The 24,726-nt window shown below is 40.6% G+C and overlaps 1 protein-coding gene across 3 annotated transcripts; it reads left to right on the top strand.

Annotated features, from left to right (window-relative positions):
* Nucleotides 1–312: 312 nt before the first annotated feature.
* Nucleotides 313–24,495, top strand: TASOR (transcription activation suppressor). 3 transcript variants are annotated; one of them, XM_082289012.1, is made up of 23 exons: nucleotides 313–736; nucleotides 6,838–6,983; nucleotides 8,096–8,188; nucleotides 9,050–9,122; nucleotides 10,089–10,180; nucleotides 10,525–10,683; nucleotides 11,734–11,861; nucleotides 12,526–12,557; nucleotides 13,212–13,317; nucleotides 13,737–13,840; nucleotides 13,954–14,057; nucleotides 14,282–14,354; nucleotides 14,497–14,571; nucleotides 14,954–15,664; nucleotides 16,703–17,142; nucleotides 18,034–18,172; nucleotides 19,007–19,935; nucleotides 20,620–20,742; nucleotides 21,299–21,458; nucleotides 22,039–22,147; nucleotides 22,301–22,479; nucleotides 22,566–22,724; nucleotides 23,540–24,495. In XM_082289012.1, the coding sequence occupies exons 1-23, from the start codon at nucleotides 352–354 to the stop codon at nucleotides 23,920–23,922; spliced, it is 4,902 nt and encodes a 1,633-aa protein (XP_082145138.1). In that variant the 5' UTR covers nucleotides 313–351; the 3' UTR covers nucleotides 23,923–24,495. The 3 variants fall into 3 exon arrangements, with proteins under 3 accessions (XP_082145138.1, XP_082145137.1, XP_082145139.1); XM_082289011.1 differs by having other exon boundaries at nucleotides 23,360–24,495; XM_082289013.1 differs by lacking the exon at nucleotides 23,540–24,495 and adding an exon at nucleotides 23,083–23,390.
* The last annotated feature ends 231 nt before the right edge of the window (nucleotides 24,496–24,726 follow it).

Raw genomic sequence — 24,726 nt, 5'->3', positions numbered from 1 at the left:
GAGGGTGCCCGTGGGCAGAGCAGCGGGTCCCGAGCGGTGTCTGTGGGCGGGGGCAGCGGATGCGGAGCAGCCCCCCCCGCCCCATCGCGTGGGCACTGCCCGCGCCCCGGCCGCGCCCCTATTTATAACGTGTTCCGCGAGCGGATTGGCTGGGCCGGGCTGGCCGCAGTCCCGCCCCCCGTGCCGCCGCCATGTTGTGTGGTGGGGCGGGGGCGGCCCGGGGGCTGCCGTGAGGCGGGCGGAGGGGGGGCCGGGGCGGCGCGGGCGCTGCTGGCGCTGGGCAGGGGCGCTGTGCTGGGGAGAAGAGAAGGCGCGGGCTGCCGGGCTCGCTGGCTCGCTTCTCCGGAGGGAATGGCGGATGCCGTGATCCGCAGTGGCGGCGAGATGGAGCTGGAGCAGCATCAGCGGACGGAGAAGACCAGCGCGGGCGTCCTCGGAGTGGAGAGTAACAGAGCAGGAGCCGCTGAGGACACCACACAAAATGGCGGACGCTCTGAGAGCGGTAGCGCTGGGGAGGCGCTGCTGGTGGCTGCTGCTGCTGCAGAGGACAAGGTGGTCCCCACAAACCTCAGCATCAGCAGCAGCCAGCGCAGGAGCAGCATCTCGACGGCAAATGAACAGCAGCAGCCGCCCAGCGGTATGCTCGGGGGGCCGCCCCCTCTGCCTAAGCCCCCAGAAGACCAGCAGCCTGTTAGGAGGAACTTTCAGATCCCCAGGAAGAGCAGAGAAAAGAAAGGTTGTTCCTTCCCTTCCCCTCCCTTTTCTCCCTCGCTCCCCTCTCCATCCGATTCATCAGGCAGCTCTCAGACACCTCACACGGCTGCATGCAAACCCTGCGGTGTGGAGGAGGCTCTGCTGGCTCGCACTCGCGAGGCTGCTGGGGAGCTGATTTTAGTGTCAGGCTTTTACATTCTTTTCCTACCCCTCCTCTTTTCTTTCTCACTTTTATTTTGTCACAAGGATGAAAAAAACAAAGCAAAAACTCGGCTTGAATTTCAGACTTTTGCTTTAAAAGTAGGAGAAGCTGGATGCGATCAGGGTGGGCTTGAGTTGATCTCGGCTCTGCTTCTGGAGGTGCGTTCGCATGTGGAGAAGATGGTTCTTTGGGACACCGACATCAGAGAAGATGGTTCGCTTTTCTCTTCTCCCTGACCTCTTCCCTGCAGGAGAGGGGTGTAATCCTGGTTAGGACAGACTAAACAAACACTGAGCAGAGTTGTCCTTCATTGATGATACGCAGAAGACTGTTCTTATCTTGTGAAAGTTCTTTGCAGGGAGGAAGGGAGCATCCCACGTTTTTGTGCCTCACCTTGGAAGCGTTCTGCTTCCAAGTGTCCAGGGTTTGGGGTTTTTTTGTTTCTGAGTAACTCTTTCTCTAAAAGCCTGTGGTATTTCTTGCTTTTCACAAGACTCCACTGGTTTCTGCTTAACTTTATTTTTGTTAAGTGGAGTTGAAGACATGTCTGATTTCCTTCCTGAAACTTATTTCAGTTCTTGCCCTTTTGCAATATGGAGTCAGTAATTTAGTCCATATCATAGAAATACTTGTTTGAATAGGCTTCTTGTTCTTCAGAGAAGAGTGTAACATCTTAACTTCTTGAAATACTTTCTTCTGTAAGGAAGAGATGAAGGTAGGTTTATTTCATTATCCAGTCTTTCCTCTCCAGTAATGGAATAATTCCTTTTGGCAGTAATGACTCCTTTTTCTTCCCCTTCTTTCCCATTGCCACCCCACCGTGGGGTGATAGAAGTCTGGCAGAGATTCATTGTAGAAAGAACTGGGTTGATTTGGAGGAAAAAAAGCCTTTTATAATTCATCTGACTGAAAAATACCTGGATATAACGTGGTGCCTCATGAACAACTCAAGTGTCTTGTATGACACACCCAAGTGTGATTACATGTGAATACCTTTAAATGTGTTTCAGAAATATTTAGTACTTAACCAACGATATTTGAAGTTCCTCTTTAGCGTTTGGTTCCAATGTGAATGAAAACCTGCAGAATACCTTTTCAGGTCATTTTGATTCATCGTTTGCCTATGCAGAGCCATCTGCAGTGTGCAAAAAGTTTTAGGTTGTGTAGTTCACACCTCAGGCTTCTGTGCCCTCTAGGGTAGAAGAGGAAGCCGTTCTTCAAAAACTGACTTACTCATATCAAGGTCGTTTGACCTATTCTCACCTTTTTTCCCTTTCTCAGCCTGCAGAAAAGTTCTCAGGCATTGTAATCATTCGGATGACTTAGAGCTTCCGAAGCTCTCAAAGCGGACCCTGCTCCGTTCAGCTCATGGTGCTTGTGGGCTTATAGGTGCTGAGTATTGGTTTCATATCATGGACTGCCAAACGTGCTGTTTGAGGACAACCAGATTGCTATTGGGATTTGTATTGTCATTTGAAAAATGATGCCATTCAGTCAGTTCTGGAACTGACCTGGAAGATCAGCGCTGCATGGATCATCTGATGCTGTAGTGGCACATGCTTACGGCATCCTTATTGCCAGTGCATAAGTACATCTTAAATTGCAAAATAATCTGAATGTCACAAGTCCCTCTCAAAAGAGCTCTGTTGGCTTGATTCTAAAGCCCAGCACAAAGCAATACACATGGAAGCTTCCTTCATCATTCCTTGCCTTGTAATTGTCCTTGTTTTGCTTTTTAAACCACCATTTCTTTCCTGGACGTACCACCCTGAGAGATAACTGCTGCCTTGATTGTGAAGGCTTAGGTGCTATGCACAAAGTACGTACAGGATTTGTCAGAAGTGTTTGGGTCTCTTTGGAGGGTTTTTTTTGGTAGGTTTTTGGTTTTTTTAAACATGGAAATGTGTTTCAGGAACAGTTTTTGGTAGTGAAGCGATTAAAAATTGAATCTGGAAAGCAGAAGTGTAAGAGAAAATTTAGGCTTTAGCTGTTTATTTATCTTCTTTGGAGTTTATCTGCCCTCCTGGAGACTTAAGTAGGGACTGAAAGTCAACAGAAATCCTTGTTAATCTGGAGAAATGCATCCAGAGGAAAGATATCTCTTAAAGACAGCTGTGATCATTTGGCACAGAGAATACTTCTGATTTCCTCATTCTTCTTCCTAGCATAGGAATTCAGGAAGCAAGTGAAAGAAAGGTTGGCTGCAACATTATTTTTTTAAGGTGTGCCTGCATTTGTCTTTCTCCTTAGAAGCCTTGGAAGGTTTGTTTTCTTGGTACATAGAGTTTAGCAATGGTGTTATGCTCTCTTGAGCAGCTTATCTATCATTTATCTTCAGGCTTGTCCTGGCCTCTTCTAATTCAGTTCTCAGATCTTCAGGGGTTTCCAAGTTTGCTTGAAACTTAAGAGATCCTTGATATGATTAGAAAAGCAAATTTTAAGGCTAAAGCGCTGTAAGGGCACTTTTAACTTGCTGAGCTATATGAGTGATCCCCTTACCAAAAGATAATTCCACAAATGATGCTGACATCGCAGTCAGTCCCTTTAAGGGGTTGCTTGTTGATTAAAGCTGGATGTTTATTTCTGGAGTCTTACCAAAGTAGCAAATGACTGCTGTTTCTCAGGCTGAGTGGGGGAAAAAGGTCTTGCTTTTACCCATGAAACTCAGCAATATGTGCACAAAGGTCCAGGTTGTCCATTTTCTGCTTCACGTTTTTGCCTTGTCTTTTGTCTTCTGATTTTCCTTTTCTTTGGTAGAGGTGTGCATCTTCTATTTGCTACACGATATTTCTAAGTTCAGTCCTTGAACTTGGTAACTGTTTAGGCCTTTTGAGAGCTAAAGACGTTCAGGCTGAAAAAATCATAAAAGTAAAAATGTTACGGTTCATTAATACCACAGATTTTTGGTCTTAGTCTTAAAAAATGAGGACTGAAAAAAATGAAGACTTAAAAGGGTGCTTCTCAATGGAGCTTTTGTAGCAGGAGCACTTCTGAGTGAAGAGTGCTAGCATTCTGCCAAGTTAGCTGATTAGAAAATCAGTCCTGTCCTTATCTTCACTTAGAAGTTTGTTCAGGATTTCTCAAGCAGGATAACTCTGTCTTCACATTCTGACTTAAAGCAACCAAACCCACTAACTCCAGTCTCACTTTTCTGAAGTTGAAACATCAGACAGCTGTGAAAGAAAAGTAGAATCTCTCAGGCATGACATACATCCAAATGTCCAGTCCCTTGAGTAGTACTTACTAGCTAAATTCAGTTTCCACCTAAAAATAATTACATATGTTCCAATGCCCTGGCTAGAAGCTGAACAAACCCAGTATTTATTTATGTATTTTTACCTATGCAGAACAAGCCAGCAAACCTTAAAATGATTGACTTACGTTATAAGGATGCTGCAGGTTAGTCCTTACTTTAATTACTGCTTAATTAACACAGGTCAGTAGAGGTGCAGCATACCCCCATCAGCTTTGTAGAGCAAGCCTGGAAGATATGAATGTGCACACTCCTGGTCTTTGAAGTGATGTAGGACTGGAGATGAGCTCAGTAATTTCGTGGTTTGCCTGGGAGCACACTTTGGTGACTGCTTTGCAAGGTCTAGTTTAGTACTTCTCAGTTTTATTTTAGTTTTGTCTTGTTTCTGATTTCCTTCCTTGAAGTGAGGTACAGGCCCTGCTATGATGACATGAACGTTTTAGACCATCGCTCTCCTTGAACACCGCAGCTGAAGTAACAAACTGAAAAGTATTGCCTGGCTACTCACCTCATTGGGGTCGTGTTTCATGTTTTGGTTTAGAACATGGAAGTCTGCAGTACCTCATGTTCTGGAAGAAAAAACTGCAACAACCTTTAAAAAAATTTCTTTAATTTCTGTATTCCATAGTTAAAGGACTAGGTAAGGCTTTTCGATGAGTGTGTTGAGAACTAAGTGTATAGGAGTTTATGCAGGTTCTCCCTAGCAGGAGGATAGGGGGACTTGCTGGTTTTGGGCAAGTCGGTCTCTGCTCACTCCTCAGAGCTTTCCACAAAGCTGGAGATGTTTAAACACAAATAGGAACATGGATGACAATATTTGCACGTGTGACAGGATCTTAATTCGTGTAATAATGTGCCTTTTCCTAGATCTGCATCTGGGAAAGTAGGTGAGACATTGTGTATGGTTTGTAGTGGCTCTTTCTAGCTCACCCTGCAGTGGTTTCCCCCTTGTTTAGGCTCCAGGTGGAAGTGAGAGGCTGAATTTTACTGAGCATATGTCCTGGGGGAAGGAGGGAGAAGGGATAAGGTACAGTAAAAACTGGTAAAAAACCAGGAAATTCGGTCAAGCAGCTGGCACAGATAACCCTCTGCCTTAACTGGTCCTTTTTGAGGAGCTGGCAGCATATGAACCCCACATCTTTCTGACAGTGAGTTATTAAACCTTGGTGTTGTAGTGCCCAAGAGGTGTTGGGGCTGGGGTGGAACAGGGCGTGCTTTCCCAGGGCATGTCCGCCTGCAGCAGGCTTGTTTTCTGTTCTCTTAATAAGTGTTTCTCTCTTCAGTACAAGAGCATTCAATCCCAGTAATACTAAGTTGAGAATTCCATTCACTCTCAGTTCTGTCTCCTCCCATGTTGCTGTCAGCTTTTCAAGAATGTAGGCATAGTTACTAAAAAGGATGTTACACAAGTATGGTTTCTAAATCACTTTCATAACTTCTGCTCTTAAAAAATCACTTGCTCATTGTTGCTGGTGTTGGAATCACTGCTTGAGTTTGCAGATGTGGTGTTGCATTCTAAAGTGTGCAGCTCTTACTAAATAACACAGAACAGTTCAGTTTTCATTAGGAACATTTGTTTTATATTGAGGCTTATGCAGTAAATCTTTTCTGCAGATGAGGGAAAGATTGCTGTCTAAGTCTACTGCCATATTATTTAATGAAATTGGAGAATATACTCCGAAGATGTAATTAAATTTAATTAGTTGTTAGAATAATGGTAGATTTGGGTTTTTGGTGAGACTAGTACTATTGTTGTTCTTCCTAACTGTTGTAACTACAGTAAAAATCCTGCACTTTTGGTTTGTGTTTTGGAAGTTATTCTGAGGAGAAAAACCACTTACTGTGTTGTGCTAGTTTAGTCCCCCCAGAGATGTTATTTTCCTAACCACTACTCTCAAAATCTGCACTGCCATTCTCTGACACTCCCTCTGGGGTTGCTTCTCTGATCTGTTTGTCACCTTGGCACCCAAACACAGATAAGAAGCTGGGGACATGAATGCTTCCCTGTGGGAACTCAGGCAAAAGTTTGCCCAGGAGGGAACTTGTACAACAGCATGTAAAAGGCTTTCCTTTTAAAGCACTTGTAGTAGGGGATAACATCATCAAACATGAACACAGGCAGTGGGGGTTTTTTAATAATAGGAGCCTTTTGTCTTCTTCAAACAGTGTTGAATTTCTTCATATTTAGCTTAATTGCCATTAGCAAACAAACACAAAAACCCCTGTAATAGTTCTGAAGCAAGGCCAAGCTATGAAACTCTTGTTGAGGTTTTTATTAGAACAAATTGTTCCTGCTTCTTAATTTAAAAGAGTTAATTAGTTAATTACAGTTCTGAAAGTTTAATTACAGTGTTTTGCAGTACATATTAGATGTTTTTCAAGGGGTAAATTCAGACTTGATGTGCTTGCCTTACAAACTTTTGAGAACTAGTAGCTGCTCAAGAGTAATAAAAAAACATAAATGTGATTTTTTGTAAGGTGCTATCATTCTAGGAAATTTTAAGATAAACTTTCTAAAGTTCATATTTTTGAAGAATTTTAGGTGTTTAGTATTTGAAATTGAATCACAAACCATTTGTCTTCATGCATAAACTCAGTGAACTAGAAAATTTTGGATGTTTACACATATACATTGGTGCTAATTATTTTATTTTTTTCTCTTTTATAGCGCTCTTTCAGCCAGTACCTCTAAGTTCTCGAGAATTTGAGGATATTTTGAAGATCCTACATTCTTCCTACTTGGATCAAAGTTCAGTGTCCAATTTTAAATATGAGAGAGCCAGCTTAGTTCATAGTGAACTGTTGGAAAAGGAAGTGAGTATATTTGTGGCTTCTGCTTCTCAGTAAGGTGTCAGTCAAATGACAGTGCTTCTTCTCAGTCTAGAGGCAGAGACCTCGGGATTATTTTCAGTTATGTGATTGGTACTTAATTGCAAACTCACATCCCCAGAAATGTAAACAGCTGTTTTTCAGGAAGGTTTATTGCTGCATAGTTGTAAACTCTTGCCTGCCAGGTACTCCAAAGAGACTAAAAGAAAAATTGTATTTGGCACCACTTAATTCTATGTATTTTTAGCTTTCAAAATGTTTCTCAATTTTTATGTATTTGAATAAGCCGGAAAGATGGTTTAATGTCTTCTTTGCAAGGCTGATGTTTCCCGTGAAAATTAAAATACATGTCTGATATAAGTTTCCATAGTCTCTGTAGTTTTTTTGTTTCCCAAGAAGTACTTCAGCTGAAGTTGATTACTGAACTAGTAAGTGGAGCACCTTGGTTGAAGCTCTTCTGTTGTGCCTTATGTGGTGTCTCTTAAATCCAGCCTTGGCTTGCTCTCATCACTCTGAAGTGAAGTTTTCATTCCCAGTGCCAAAAAGCTTCACATATGAAGTAATTGAATATATAATTTGTTCCCTGTGATTATCATCTTGAATTTATAAAGTAAACTGTAGCATTTTCTGCTACTGTTACATTAATTATTCATGGTCACAGCTGAGAAATATTGGTGAAAACCACCTCAGCAGCAGCGAGGTGCATGTGCAAAAGTACAGAGAGTAGGTAAGTACGGTGTAAGAGGTCTGTCTCCTAAAAAGAGAAAAAGCCTTATTTCTGGAGTTAAAAGATGATATGGAAGGCGTTGGGCTGGATGGTTCTATCCAGTTCTGCTACAAAGATCAAACTAAAATGTTACTGCACAGGTTTGTTTGAAGAGTGTCTTTTTCTTAAAAAAACAAATACTTGGGCAGATTAAGCTGATTAGATTTCCCACAGGTATAATGTTTTTGAAATTTAATTGTAGCATACAGTAATTTCATTTGGATTATCTTTTGATTATTTTTGTACACTTGGACCTGCTTACATAGAATTGACTCTTGACTGTGCTAGCAGTAATGTGTCTGCCTGTGTTAAGAACTTTCTGTGTGAACAGTTCACAGAAAAACGCAGAGAGCTGAAATTCGATGGGCGCATGGAGAAGGAGCTCTCGGAAAGCTACGCATTCCTCATGGTGGATCGGGGCCAGGTGAGGAACAAAACACTGCAGGGGAAATGCTTTCTTTAGCAATTAAGAGGTTTTGGGACTTTGGTTTTTTTCAGTGTTTTTATTGACACTGTCTTTTTTGCAAACTTTTTGCAAAAGTTACTTTTGCAAAATTCAGCACTGGAAGGTGTAGAAGGATGGGAAAGGGATCTAATATGTCACCGTTTAAATCCTCTGTTCCCTGCTATTTAAGGTACTTCCTTTACATGTATCTTCTCTGGTTTAGGCTCTGTTTTATAAATAAAAGGATAGATTTTCTGGATGGCATGTGAGTTTTTATTGGGTTTGTGTTTGGTTTTTTTTTTTTAATTGAGGAGCAATATTTTGTGTTTTCATTGCATTTAGGCTTTGGTGTTTATTCTGTTTTTTTGCATAAATAAGGTAACCTGTAATATTAGAAAGTGGACATTGTCCTCTCTGTCTCTTCTTTGATCATATACTTCTAATCAAAATGATGGAAAGGGAATTTCTGTGCTTTGTCTGCTATTTTAAGCCAGGATTTCTTAAGCATGCAATCATTTGGCAGGTATACTTCTGTTTTAAATCATAAAATTTTCTGCATTAAAAGCAAGTAATGTTCATAAACAGTGTTTAAGTTGTAGGGAGGCTGTTGTTTTTTAAGATACAGGTTGAGTCTGTGTAGCTGCTCCATATCAGAGTTTGACTTCCACAGTTTAACAGTTTTACAGAGAATTCAGTCTACTGTTGCCTCTGTTTGTAAGGGTTGGGGTTTTGTTTTAAATCTCAATTTAAGTTTTGTGATTCTCATTTCTCACTGTTTGTTCTGTTCATATCCTGGCTTTCCTAATAGACTTGCTTGAAAAAACTGTCTGTTCTCTTTAGATCCAGAGCATATGTGAAAAGGGGCTGCAGGTTGGCCACTCCAAAATCACGATTCTCGGCAGTCCTTCCATGGGTAACTATCCTTTCATTATAAGTGCCGGTGTTATTCAGTAGCAGTTGGCAAATAATGTGATGCAGTTGTGTGAACTTTCAGTCCTTTTTCTATCACTGGCTGCAGCAATATCGCAGCAAGATGTTTTTTGCAAAGGGAATAGACATCAGAACATTATTTCATAGCTCTGTTTTTCAGTAGTAGGAAGACCTAATTCTCATTTTGGCTTTAGTCAAACCCATGTACCATGTCTTTCCAGTAAACCTGGGGGGCCAAAGAGCTCATGCAGTGTGTGGCTGGCTGCCTCTGTTTTTTTGTAGGTGTGTATTCAGAAATACCTCATGGACACAGTAGCTCAGCTCAGTTTTGATGTAGATAGAACTAGAATTCTTGAATCCACAAATCCAAGAAGAGCGTAGATAGATTGGAGACTTACAAGAGTCACAAGGTGTTAAAGAGTTTTGAGAGTGCAAGACAGTAAGTTCCTTTTGCAAAACTTTTCAAATAGAAAATAAGGAACTAATTTTGTCATCCTGTGTAAGAGGAACATGGTACAGAGGTGATGTAGATATTGAAAGCAGAACAGGTTTGAGGTGGAGAAGAACAAAGCTTTATGAACATTTGATTTTTTACTGGTTTAGCTGGTAGAGGGTCTGGAGCAATTTGCTAGAGCAGTTAAATACAGACTGGGAATGAGAGGAACCTGAGCAAAATTGATGTTTTTCAGAGTATCTGAATTCAGTTATAGTTCTTTGATGTGAGGTAGTCAGCCAGACCAACAAATGACAGTGTGTGTTTGAGGCCTTTAAGTCTGTGAAATAATTAAGTACTGAAAAGCACAAAATTATTTTACCTTTGCACTTGAGTGTCAATTGTATCTTTATTCTTTTGTATATATTGAGCTTTAATCCCATATAATGCTTTTTAAACTAATAATATTTTAACATTCAGCATAATGTATTTGGTTTGTTTTTATACTCTTTTCAGGCGTATATATCTCCAAGTATGCTGATTTATTGCAGCCTAATCCTCTAGAATCTGGAGCAACTGGAGATGTGATTGTTTTTAAAATAATAAAGGTAATTTTATCTTGCAATTCTTGAAAGATTACATTGCTTACTGATAACACACGGGTGGTTTTAACCTAACTTACTTTTAATTTGCACAATCATTTGCTTATAGAGAAACTAGAACTCTACTAGATTTAAAATCCAGTGTTGATATTAAGCTTAAAACATAATAAATTGTTCTAAAAAGTGAAAATATATTGTTTTCTTTGAAAGTATGAAAATAATATGCTTCTACAAGTGGCTTTCTTAATGGCCTGTTTTATTTTCTCTGCTCTTACTTTCTTTGATACTTGAAGCAATTTGCCATTGTCCAGAAAAAAGCTCATGCTTACAATTTTGCTGCTTTATTACAGGGGAAAATGAAAAGCATATATGACCACATTGGTATGAAAGCAATGGAATCAACTGTCAAGAATGTGTTGGATCCCACCCCAAAGCACGAGTGTCATGTTTCAAAGAATGCAAATAAAGTCACCTCCTTGCTGGCTTACCGAGCCTATGAACTGACTCAGGTAAAGCTGAGACTGTTACCTCCTTACATAAAAACTTCATAAATGATGGAGAGAAAAATCACTGAACTACAAGAAACCCTGGGCTTCCCTGTAAGGCTGCAGCTGGGTGTGTGAACAGCCCACTGGTGCCTGCATTAGAAATCACAGAGCAGCATGGCAGCCTCTCGTGTTCCCATTGTGTGTTCCTGAGCCTCAGGCAAAGATCTCCTTCAGATTAGGGTGGAGGTGGAATAGGAAATAACTGGGGAATGTACATGGGACTGGAATGGAGGCTGGAAGAGAGGACATAATGTGGGGAGTTTGAAGTGTAAAAGTATAACTGGTTTGTGGTCGTTAAGTGAGACTCCTAAAAGGGAAAATGTTGGCTGGGAAAGAATAGCATTTTTCTTTCTCTCCTTTTTTTTTTTCCTTATTCCCCTTTCCAGATTCTCAGGTTTGGAGATGATGAGGGAGGAGAGAATGAAATCAATTCCAAGCATTTATGTTCCTCCAGGTGTTCTATCTCTTACTGCAGTAATCTGTTGCAGTCAGATAATTCCACCAAGTCTGTAGATTTCAGGATCCTTATTTGAAAGCATTCTCTTCAGTATTAGCAACTTCTTTGGTCTTCTGTAAATCACTGGGCCGGACACTGAATCAGATGACTAAAAAATGAATGTATTTTTTCATTCCTCATTACAAACTTGCCTTAATTAACATTTTACATTAGAATTTTGTGACTGAATTAAGGATAGACCCCAAAACTCATTGCAATATTTACTTTCATCTGAAGTTTTTGTTGTTTTTATTAGTTGTCCCTTCTCTCACCAAGAATATACTTTCAAGTAAATGTTACAAAATTATTTTCTCATTCTTGATTTGCTCCTGAAGTAGTGTCTGCATCTAAGTCATTGATAAAGGAGGGAGAAGGTAAAAAAACTAATTAATTGTATTCTATTGTACATACGAGAAGAGCATTTAAAAGCTTCCTTGTTTTAAATACCAGCTTTTAAAGAAACTGACTGTTGCTCCAGGCTTCTGATTTAACATGGTGTCACTTCTTTTTCCCAGTACTACTTTTATGAATACGGCTTTGATGAGATCAGGCGAAGACCAAGACATGTTTGTCCTTATGCTGTTGTTTCATTTACTTATAAAGATGACATGGTACAAGGACCAAAATTTGTGCCCCCATCAAGGTAAGCTAGGAAATGAGTTTTGGAAAGGCTGCATATAGCATGAAGAATTCATAGCTCTTGGCAGTAGCTTAGAACTGATTTAAATGAACAGTGCTGAAATGAATGGATGCGTCACAGGGACTTAGCCTAATAAATACTTCTAATGCAAAGCAAGAGGTGGCAAAATTGGTTTTATGCAGCAGGGTGGCCCCTGTGGGAAGCAGTTCTGCTGCTCTTCCCACCTGCTTGCCTTCTGCCCAGGTAGAATCCACAAATAGTGGGGGGTTTTACCTAACTGAGGGAACTAGTGGATGTAAAAAACGTTTGTGGCATTATCTTGCTTGGTACTCTACAATAATATTCTGTATATTGTGTCTCTGAACCCTTCACTGGTGCCTTGCTGCTTGTGGAGAGAATATGTAGATGGCCAGTTGATCACAGATGCAGTGGGATACCTGTGCTGATGGGAAGGTGTCCAGGTGTGGGGACTGTGCTGTGAAGTGCTAAAAGCAGTTATCAAGGTATCTAAAATATTGTAAGATGCTGCAGCAACATAGCTTGAGGTTAGAGAGGGAATTACCAGTCTTGCTGTTTTGTTAGACTGATGAAGTGTCCTTAATGTAAAATTCAGTGGCCAGAATTGTCTGTTCCAACCTAGTCATTCTGTCTGTCTTCTTTTGTTTAGACCAAACACCTTCCACACAGATAGAAGTACAGGTAAGAATGAATTCCATCATTTTGGTTTTATGATACAGACACGGAAGGTTTTGATGTCTTTCCCCTGTAGTTTTATGTTTGACCAGTTTAGTTATGCTGTGTGTATACCTGAATTCTGTCCTGAACCATGCTGGTTCCTGATACTGCATGATGAAACAGACCACCTTCATGTGTATCTTCTTTTATCAGAACGAACCACAAGTGAACAAAATCAAAAGCCTTTTCCCCCTCCTTTCCTACTTAGAGTGTAGTAAGAACTGATCTTCAGTTCCTGAATTTCCTGTTCAGTAGCACTTCAAGTAATATTTTCCTCTGTCATGCTTTGTTTTGAATCTAATTCAAGCAAAATTAAATGTATGAAAGTGGTTGACAGTTAAGGTAAGGACAGAGGATATCATTCCTCTGATATTGGCATCTAGGGTGTGCTTATACATACAGGTGTAGGTAACACACCAAGCTCCCTTATTCTGCTCAGAGCAGGTCAAAACATAACAGGGTTGATAACATCCTTTCTGTTACCTTTTAACGTTGTTGTCTGGTCTAGTATTAGTATGAAATTTTTGCTAAACTGGTTTTGGAGATTCAGCAGCCTCTTCTTTCAGTCCCAGCTGGCAAGTGGTTTAATTTAGTCTTCCTTTCTCCATCTTAATTTAGAGAAATCTAACATTACATTGTGGAGGGGACAACTTTGGAATAAAGGCAAACTTGTGTGCCACGTTTCCCTAAAATCAGCAGCACTACCTTTCCTTCCATGCAAGCTGTGAGTATTACCATTTAGACCATTTAAAATATTGCTGTATTAAAACTCTTTTGAGTAGAGACTGCTGAGTCTTGGATATATTCAGATGAAAACCTAAAATACTGACTAAGTGCCTTAAATATGTCAAACAAGACTTGAGTCATGCATGTCCAGAACTTTCTTGAATTCGGGCACACAACTGTCAACATTTCTTTGCTGTTTGGTGTTTTGTTGCTTGTGGGTTTGTTGATTTTTTTTTTCCATTGAAGTGACACACACTCCTGTGCAGGAATAAATACCACTGGCTCATGAGATAGTCCAAAGAAATTATTCTTAAGAGGATGTATTTACTAGTTCTTCTTTTGTCAATGAGGGTAGGAATATAAAAGGTAAAAAAAGAGGTCTTTATTTTTTTATCTCCCCCCAATCTTCTTCTCTAGTCCTGAGAAGCTTGAGGTTGAAAAAGTTGTCAGCATTGATCAGTTGAAGAAAAAATTTTCACCAGCATTGTTCTTTAAAGAAACTTACCAAGGAGGAAAAGAAGGTAAATAGTTCTTGCTTAATTTCTTTAAATTTAGAATTTTCAAGTTTTCTGAATTACAATTTTGTTTCTTTTTTTCTTACTTACTTTCTCTTTCTCCCCTTGTATCGTGTCAGTGTTGAAGAATGGCATGTACTGTAGCCTGTATGAAGTTGTGGAGAAGTCCCGTTCTGGGAGTCACTTAGAGGGTTTACTTCAAAAACTAGAAAAAGAGAAACTTGTGAGTGCAACAGATTTGACTATTCCTGTTTTTAAAAATAATTTTACTAGTTAGTAATTTGAGGCATACTACAAGATCCACGATCTCACTGGAATTCTTTAGCTGGCATATTTTTAAGTATCAGGGCACTTCTCTGCCCAAGACAGAATTATCTGACAGTCAGGAAGAGTATTCCTAGTGAGCAAATGTCTTTGAAGCAGTTTGCTCTTTTTGCTTGAAAACAGGTCCTTGTAAAACCACTTGTGGACAGAGGATTTCTCTTTCTTCTTTCTCCTTGGCAAATGATGTCCCCTTATGGTAAGCATACTCTGGGTTTTTTGGGTTTGAGTTGGGTTTGTTGTTTTGGTTTTTTTAGGGGAGTCGGTTTTTGAGTACTGGATTGTCTTTTGGAGTGTAGTGGTCCTCTCCTTTTACCTGTTTTTATTTTTTTGTGTTCTAGACCACCAAACTGGATGGTCCAGAGTGCTTCATGCATTGTTTCTGTTTCCAGAGTCTAGAGATGTAATTAACTCAGGTAGGTTTGTTCACTGTTGTGTACAGGTTTATTTAAACAGAGATGAAATTCTGTTGAAGACTTTGTACTGCTCACAGTCAGTATGGACTTAGAGTAACAGTTTGCATTGGTTATGGCCATGGTGTTGGTCTTTTAAAATATTTGTTTCTTCACAAAAGAAAATATCACACATTGTAGGTTCCTTTGTTCATGTTTGAGAAAGTGAAACTTTGTTGAAATTTCTTGATATGGCTTCCCTGGCTTCTGAATTATTTCTTCACAGTCATTCCAAACTGTGTTTCACCCAATATGTATTAACACAGAATATTGCTAAGTAGTCATCATTTATTTTATAGCTTCATGGTTTGATTTTAATTGTGGGTTCCCTTTTCTCCTATGGCAGCACAAAAAAGTGTTCCATATGGAACACAGAAAAATTCAACTACCATGGTTTCGGATGAAAGAAAGAAAAGCATTCCAGAACTCAAAAAGCTGATTCAGTCTCTACATTTTGCTTTTATTCAGTCCCGTAAAGACAGTAGTGCAGATTTCAATGCTGTTGTGGAAAAGTACATAAATGAATATTTTAAAAAACTCTACAGTGGCACTGGTAGAGAATTTATATTACATGAGTACTCATCACGGCTGGATGACAAAACATTTCTGTATCCTGCCCCGAGATACAAAGCTCACATTGACAGCTGCTTACAGAACTATATTTTTGGTTGTGAGGCCTATCAGCTCCTCGTTTCCAGAGCTGAGGAACTGCTGGACAGAAATCGGAAGCCTCAGCGCTTCAGTCCCATCTCAGATTACGAAGCTACAGAAGACTACTCTGACTTTGCCAAGGCAAAATGTGGGAAAAGAATCCGTTCCAAATATGAAGCCCCTGCTGCCAAACAAAAACTGCCTCCTCCTGGGGATGATGATACTGAAAGACTCCAAGAACTTATTAATTTGATCCAGTGTAGGAAGAAAAATGTAGGTGGAGATTCTGATTCTGAAGACCCCAGAATTAGAAGTGGTGTGAAAAGAAAGCTGGAAAACCAACCTGAAAATTTACAGAAATATCTAAAAATGAGTGACTCTTCAGAGAATATTTGTCAGTATGAAGGTAAGAAAGTATTTGTTTCGAGTTCTTCTTTAAACATTGTTATTCAAAGCATATTTATAATTTAATCATTATAGATTGAGTATTTTTTGCATGCTGTGGATGTTTAATGCATGGTGGTTCATTTAAACATTGGCCTGAGATCTATCTATAGAGATAGTTTATTTTTTGCAGGTTTCTTCTTTCTAGGAGACAAGTTAATTGGAATTGTCCTGCAGGTTGCGTTTGTTCTGCCTCTTTGGAAAGAAGTCAGACTTTCAAAGAGTTTACTTGTCTTGGAGCTATCCAAAGACTTTCAAATAGAGAACACTCAGCAGACTTGATATTGTAACGTCTTCTGCAGAGTTTGACTTTGCTGTAATTCTTTATGGCTCCAATACCTTCTATAATACCTAAGAAGTTTAGATTGAAGGGAAAAAGCATAGTTAAGTTTGGAAATAGCCAGTAATGTGTGTAGTGGGACAAAGGAAACAACCTAATAGTAATAAGATTAAATTATTCTACACATGAAATTATCTAGAGAATAATCGCAGATACCTTCTGACTTAAGATCTGCCAGAAGAAACCCCTTTGATTTCTGTTTCCCTGACCCTTTCCTCAAGGCAATGATAGAGGCCTCCTGCAGAAGGGGGAAACTGGGGAGCAGGGTGACACAAAGAAGAGGGGATTTCCATCAAGCACCAGTCACTCTCGTGTGTTAATCACTGGAAGGAAGTGACTGATCTTAGTTGTCCTCTTGAGAGGGTCAAAAGCTACTGAGTGGCATGTTGGGGTGAGGGAGGCAAAGGGTGGGCTTTATGGTTGGGATTCCTGCTTGGAATTCTGTGAACCTTCAAAGGTCTTTTAATAGTGATTATTAATGTAGAATATGTGATGAATGCATGTCTACATTTTTGTTAAAATAAGTGTATGTATACATATGAACCAATGCTAAAGAGTGAGACTGTGGGTACATGGCACATGTTTGCAGGGGGATCTGGTTTTGTTTTTATTTTAAGACTTAGTAATGGATTCCCTTTCCCCTCCTTGCCCTGTTCTAAGGGGGCAGAACCTTGGATTCACCACACTCTGTGTTCTCAATGAATTCTGAGCATGGTGGCCACGAGAGTGACTTCAGGCAGGTGGATGTGTCTGACCCTGCTGCCGACACACATGGGTTCCTCAAAGTGCTGCTGGAGAGGCTGGCCACTGCTGACCGCTGCGACCCGGCCCTGGCACAGTTTGTCAGTCAAGCCTCAGCAATAGGCACTGAGGAAATTGAAGAGGATATGAGACAAAAATATGAATATGAATCCATTCCAGCTCAGGACAGAGATGATCACGAGCTTCCTAACATTGCTCAGGCTGACAGTGTTACCTTCACGGACCCGCAGAGCCCGGCCATGCTGGAAGCTGGCGTGCTGTGCTTGCCCTACCCTGTCGATGTCAGTCTGCAGCTCCCACCTAATGAAGCAGGCCTTGAGCACACACTACATTTGCAAGTAAGTGAAACTGCTAAGATGCTGACAGTGAAAGTACTATTTTCATAAATATTGTGAGACAGAATGAAAAAAATTCTACTTTTTTACAGAGGTAAACACAGATAAGTACTAACTTTTCTGTGAAGCTTTTCTGTTTGGTAGGAGCATACATGGAAATTCTCTTCACTCTTAAGCGTGTGCTCCTGGTTCTTTATATCTGTTCTTTCTGTAATAAAAAAGGAGCAGAGTTGAAGAATTCTGAGCATTTCACTGCATGCCCACCTCTCTGTGTGCCTTCTTGGTGCAGTGGTGTACACGAGCTCTGTCAGCTCACAACTAGCAGATCACCCTTGTGCTTGGGGATCACAGTGCCCCAGCTGCTTGCTCCAGCTTATTACCCTACAAGAGTGATTGTTCCATGATCTCTGTTACTGGTACTGACACACAAAGCCCAGTTTCTAAGTCACAGAGCAGGAATGAGTTTGTCCTACCTGTAATATCCACACCGTGCTGCTTCTACCCATCTGGAATGTGAGATGAAATTGGCTTAAGGCCAATACTAGTTGCAGGCAGTGCCTCAGCAAAGCCAACATCTCATGGCTTTAGTCAGGTATCAATATAACAGCCTGCAAAGAGCAAGGGAGCAGCCAGTTCTCCTCTCCTTTCCTCTTCCCCCCCCCCAGCTTCCATACTGTAAGGCCAGTGCTCAGGAAATAACTGCCTTAGTTATTTCATGACAGACCAGGGAAGTACCTCATGGAAACGTTTCCAAGTTTGACTGGACTTGACTGATGGCAGAATTGCCAGTGTGCTGGTGAACTCAGATGTGTTCTTTCTGTCAACTGCTCAGAATGTAAAGGCTTAATAATAGCAAGGTATTGTTTTGAGATGGGCATTTTGTTTGTTTTTTAGGAAGCAAGCACTGGGAATACCTTTGAAGACTATGGTGCCTGTCCCAGCGCACCTGTAGAACACGGCTATCGCACGCAACATCCCATCTCAAATAATGTAGGGGAAGTTGGAATGCACTGGAAACTTATTCCAATTACAGGTAACATGGGTTTTCACTCCTCTATTCCTACAAATAGTGAATGAAAACATATTCTAAAGGTGTGTAGCTTTCGTAGATTTGTTCTTGGATCACATTTTGGTACACAAGCTCATCTGTAGCCTATGCAGTTGTTTCTTGTATTTGATTAATACAGAAATCTGCTGGATGAAAACAGATATTGGTAGAGAATGTTGGTTTGGCTTCACATTGACACAAACTAGAAATGTGAACACTTTAAAAACAAACAAAACTATAGGTTTGAATATGGATGGTGAAGAAACTGAGTTGGGGTTATGAGGGGCTTTCAGCAGTCCTTGCAGCACCACTGAAGCTGTGCCAGTAATCAATCAGACTGATATCCTCCCCTTTTAAGCAAAAAAACTTGTGTTCACAGGTGCAAGATCAGATGCAGCTTGCAGTCCAACTCCACCAAGTCATTTGTGTCCAAAATAAGCTTTTTGAAAGTGAGGATTTTAACCTAGTAGCAAATGAAAATACTTGAATAATATGTTGCCCTGCTTGATTTCGAATTTAATTTTTAATTTGTAATGGAGGCATATCATGTTGTGCTTACCCTGTGTTATCTCTGGGAAAATGACTTGTATTCTGCTTTTTCAGTAGACTTGGACTGTGCTGTTTTACTGTTTCAGGAGCTGTTAAATGTACTGTGCTTCTGTACCTCAGCAGACTGTAACACTTGAGTCTTTGGATTTAAGTTGGTTGGTGGAAGAGACATAACAGTAATGCTGGTTTTGGGCTGTGATTTGGAGGTTTTAGTGTATCAGCTGTGTGTGACTTTCGAGATGATGATGATGATGAACTCTTCCTCTGCAGGTCTGAAATCACCAGAAGAGCCACTGGAGTACTTGCCACCAACAGATGCACTTCCCAATGACCCCCGGGTAGTAAATCGACAGAGGAATTCTGATTATCAGTTTCCATGCTCTCCATTTTCAGACACACAGAAGGGGACAGCAGAAGATGGACATTACACAGGACAGGTGGAGAAACCTGAAGATCAGTATGAGCTGACAGATCACCCTTTTACAGCTAAGCATTCCATTAGTGCAGTAATAGAGACAACACTGTTAGAAGAATATAAGCTCTTTGCAAGAAAGATTCAAGAAATTCTGGAGCAAAAGAACATTGCTTATGTCAGTGGCATGTCCACACCAGTCCTGTCTGCCCAAGAGAGGATAATGAGACTTTCTGAACACATCAGTTTGCAGGCATCAGAGGTTTCTGTCCAAGAATATATAGAGACCCTGAGTGAAAAGTTGAGTAGTGTCATTTTGGCTGCTTCATGCATGAAGCAGACTCCCCCAGTCTATTCTAGTCCTGAGGCACTGGAGGTGGTGAGCAGCACTGCCCCCAGGCCTGTGCCCGACACGGTGGCCGCGTGCAGGGACAGCGACACGGCGCCGCTCCCAGAGCCACTGTGCAATAACCTGGGGGAAGAGCTGCACTCTCATGAGCAGCCTTCAGCAAGCCTCCCCCTAGGAAAGGAGAAAACGGATCATGGGAATGCTAAACCAGAGGATCAGACTTGTTCTGCTGGTGATCTCGTGGAACCACCAGAAAAGACTCAGAAATCCCCAGAGAACTTAAATGTTTCAACTCAACCAGCTTTTTCTGATTTTATAAGTCAGTTAAAACCTGAAGACTTTAACAGTTTGGTCAAAATTATGAAACATGTACAGAAAAACATTGTCCAATTTTATGTTCATGAAGAGGAAGAAAGTGTTCTCTGCAGAGAAATCAAGGTAAGTCTGTTTGAGTTCAACCTCTCTCTCGTGTCAGAACAGTGTGTCTTTCAAATCCACTTGTATGAAACTGGACTCACTTTCACTGTGAAAATGAATTGTAAAAGTAGGCTGTCCTGTCCTATTTCTTCATTGAGCTTTTGAGGTAGTCTTGCTTATATTTAGCTTTTACGTAAGTCTTTTTCTTAGAGCTGGAAAACAGAACAGGCTGGAGGTTGGTTCTTTCTGAAGATCCTGCCAGGGGGTGGCCTTACAGGAAAAAGATAATAAGGGAAGAAATGTGATAGCTTACCATTTTAAAAAGAATGTATGAAAAGTCACTCTGTGTGCCTTTGGGTTTTTTTCCCTTCCCCTGTAATTAATAGTAGAGAGAACTTAGAGAAATCACTGTTCTTCTGTAGTTAAATATGTAAGATGAAAGTTGAAAACTTCTGGCTTTTCTTGAAAACTCAGGCAGTTTGATACTGTCAGTTGACCTTGGGTTTGATAGGAATGACTGACTTGCTGAAACAGCTGCTCTGTGTTGCTGCATCCTTCTGATGAATGTATGGGAGAGATAAAGAAGCCCAGTCCCTCTGGGATTCACTGATGTGGAAAACCTTCCTGTTGTGGGTGTCATCTGGGCACTGTTTTTACCAAACTACTTATTAACTTTTTCCTTGTCTCCTCTTTCTGTGGTGGCAGGAGTATCTTAGAAAGTTAGGGAATATAGAGTGCCATCCAGAGCAGTTCCTTAAAAGAAGAGCTGATTCAGATAAACTGTTGATCATTATCCAAAATGAAGACATTGCCAACCTCATCCATAAGGTATGTCCCACGTAAGTAACTGTGTGCTACAGAGAGCTGTTGCCAATAGTGAGATGAGCTCATTTGGAGCAGTTCTGCTTCCTTCCCAGCACAGCATTGAACAGTGCCCTGTGTTCAGCTGCTGTTTGAAGAAACAAAAGGGTTGTGGTAAAAATGGTCTTGTCCCACCATTCACCCTTAACTTCTTCCACCTCCATGCGTGTGCTAGTGCGTATTTATTGTTAGTAGCTGCACAGCTGTAGAGGCCTAAGTAGTTCTGCTTCTGGGATGCTCTAACAGCAGGTGAAGGCAGCTCTCAGATGACCTGAGCTATTCCTGATAGCTGGGGCTTAAGACCCTGTGCTGGACAGAGAGTAAAACTACTCCAAGTACTCAGTGTGCCTTTACCTTATTCCTGTAATGCTCCAGAGAGCACCTGCCAGGCAAGACAAGAAACTAATTTTTTGAAAATGTGTTTTGAAGTTTGGTGCCTGGCATTGGTAGGTAGGAGAGTTCTGTAGTTCCTTTTTCTGTGTGACCTCTGGTTACATCTCTGATTTCAAATGTTTTTAAACAGATCCCTGGCCTGGTGACTCTGAAGAGGCTCTCCTGTGTCAGCTTTGCAGGGGTTGATAGTTTGGATGATGTGAAAAATCGCACTTACAATGAACTGTTTGTTTCTGGGGGTTTTCTTGTGTCAGATGAGTCTGTCCTTAACCCAGAGTCCATCACTACAGGTAGGTGTGATGCTTCTGGGAGCTTTAGAACTCAAATCCTGATATTTCAGTACCTGGGGAGATCCCAAACTCACCACAGTAAAGGATCAGGTCTTCCAATTTTTGTGATGTTCTTTGAGAACTTCAGCTAATTCAGTCTCTGTCTCAGCTCCGTGACTTTCTTGAACAATATATGAACAGGGAGATTTTGTCTTCAGTTTGTATTACATTGTGTAGTTATGTCTCTGGAACCTTTTATTCCTTACTACTCCATCCACAAATATGCTATTTTCTTTATTTGAAATTGAATAGTTGATGAAGTTACAATTTAAAAAAATATTTTAGCAAGGCAGAGCATGTATGACTGGGGTCAGCTTTTAAATACCACTGCTGGGCACCTGAGGTACAGAACAGCAGCTCAGTTTTATGATACTGTTGTTGGCCAGTCTGCTTGGAAGAAAACTTGAAGTGAGTGGCTGCTGTTTGTAATTGTGTGACTGTACTGTGATGGAAAAAGAAAACAGCTTTTTGTATATAGTGAAGCAGTATTTTCAGTCTGCATACCACAAAATTTAACTTTTATTCAATATCTCTATAACAGATAAACTAAAACAGTTCCTGAAGTTTCTGGAGGATCTCAATACACCAGATGGGAAATGGCAGTGGAAAGTCCACTGCAAAATACAAAAAAAACTTAAGGAACTGGGGAGGTAAGTAGGGTTCTACAATACCAGCTGCTAAAACGCTTCAGCATTCATTATGCCCTCCAAAATACACTTAAATAGAAGTTACTCTTATGTTTATCTTTTGATATTTGGACTGACTTTAAATAGTTTCTAATGGTGACCTTTCCCCCCCTGCAGGATGAATGCCAATGCCCTGAACCTGCTCACCCTTCTGAACACCTATCAAAAGAAGCACTTGGTTGAGATTCTGTCTTACCATAACTGTGATTCTCAAACTCGAAATGCTCCAGAACTGGACTGTCTCATCAGGCTTCAGGCTCAAAACATACAACAGAGACATGTTGTCTTCCTAACAGGTAAACACCACATTTGGGAACACCTCTCCCCCTTTGTTGATAATGGGTGCTAAATATTAATACAAACCCTTCTTTTATGTACTTAGAAAAGAATCTCAAAACGCTCTCGAGTTATGTTGATAATGGCATAGTGGTTGCTGCTGTTGATGACTTCATGTGTAACTTCAAAAATCTCGTTGGGTATCACAACTCTGTTACTGAGCAGAACCACCTTCCTCCCTGCAGTGCTGGCCAAAGACAATCAGGTAATGTCAAACACACTTAAGCTTTCCTTTCCAAACTGCATGTGTGGGGGGGAGGTCCTGGGACAGTGTGCCTTGACTCTGGTCAGTGAACACACAGCTGGCAACGAAAACCCAACTCTCAAGCTACTCTTTGTCTATTTGAAATGATGGGGGAAAGGCAACTGGGGTGGAGCACCAGAGACCTTAAATACAGAAGTACAGGCTAAGATGGTATTTGAGGCACTAGACAGGGCATGTGGATTTCAGAAAAAGGATAAACTTATCTCTATCTACTTAGAGTAGATAAACTGTACTGAGATGTCAGTAATTGTACTCCTTTAATTGTCTGATCAAATACTCACCTGCTGTGTAACTTTAGATGCTGTTTTGACATTGTCCCCTTTGGAGCTGGGAGTTGGGATTTCCCAGCACTAAATATGAACATGGTGTGCAGAAGCTTTTAGCACCGAGTAACTGGACACTCCCACAGAGGGTTAAGTGTGTGTGTTGAGTAAGTGAACACGAGTGGCAGAAGACCAAGACTTAAATGCTGTTGGACTGGCAGACCTGAAGTGTAACACTGTGAGTAGTGTATGGCCTTTTTAACCAAAGTTTGTATTTCAATAGAATAGGTCTTTCTCTCTCTTTTAATGTAGTTCTTGTAGAAAAGGATGAAAAGGATGAGGAGGACATGTCTCTGGATTCAGGGGATGAGTTGTCAAAAATAGAAATCTGCAGTGATGCCTCTAAGTTTGATACTCATGTGGAAGCTTTGCAGACAGAGGCCAAGGGCCCACATGGAGTAGATGCTAAAGAAAGCTGCTTATCAGTTACAGAGTTATCTCCTGAAGCACAAACTGGCCTTGTGGAAAAGACTTACAAAACTGACTTGGAAGAGAAGCAGCCAATTACTCCAGTTTCTACAACATGCTCTGCTGAAGGAGAAAAACACAATGCAGTTGAACAAACTCCTTTCAGTAACTTCCAGGTTTATAGCAGACAATTAAACATGTCCCATCAATTCAGCCACTTTAATGTACTCACTCATCAGACTTTTCTGGGGACAACATACCCAATTTCTCCTGCAAATCAAAACCAAGAAGGGAGCAATTATTTTCTATCTGCCTACACTCAGAGCATGGATACAGAAAAGTCATCATCACCTGGTGGCTGGGATAGCTGCTGTGATTCTTCCAGGCCATATTCAGAAAAGAAATGAACTCTTAAGTCTCTTTTTCTAAGTTGCTGTGGACTTCCCTGTTTCTAAACTGTTGGATTAATGATTTCTATTTTATTCTGGAACAAAATGTTTCTTGTTATCTCAGATGTTTTCATGTTCTATTTAAATTCCTGATGGCCTGTCCCTGTTGGAACCATCTGAAAATTTAAATAAATGCATATATTTTTTAACGTTTACTGTACTTGAATTATCTTGTTCGTTGGCACTTTTAAGTTTCTACATTTGTATCTGACCTGTTACCTAGGCTTCAGTTTGAGGTCTGTTTAATGTAAAGCTGAATGTTTGCCTAAAATATGTGAAAGAGCCAGTTGTTTTCTTTTTTTAACTGTAAGAGTATCCAAGTCACGTTTCTTTACATAAATATTAAAATTAATGTATTTATTTGACATTGACACAAATTTTGTACAATGTTTTTACATAGCTCTAAGGCAGTGTACTTATTTTCACGACTCTATACTGGATTTTTGGCTAAATACCTCAATTAGAGTAACCAATGGTGCAGTTCCGTTACAAAAAATCAAATAAACTCTTAATGCACAAGGGACTTGATAACACCCTGCTTTGTCTGTGGTTTTTATATTGTTTGCAAAGTACTTGGGGAACACCCAGGCTTGGTTTCATGCACAGCAGTTATTTGTTCATCTCACTTGGTGCTCTGTGCTACTGCAGCACCATCAGTGTCCTCCTAGCTTTTATCTGGCCACTGTAATTACTGTAATGAGAGGACAAACCTGGGTTTAATGACTGTGGGAGTTCAATTTGCATCAGAAAAACCTCAATCCT

Source organism: Coloeus monedula (assembly GCF_965178545.1).
Source record: "Coloeus monedula genome assembly, chromosome: 11".
Lineage (NCBI taxonomy): Eukaryota > Metazoa > Chordata > Aves > Passeriformes > Corvidae > Coloeus > Coloeus monedula.
This window is presented reverse-complemented; position numbering and strand designations above follow the sequence as displayed.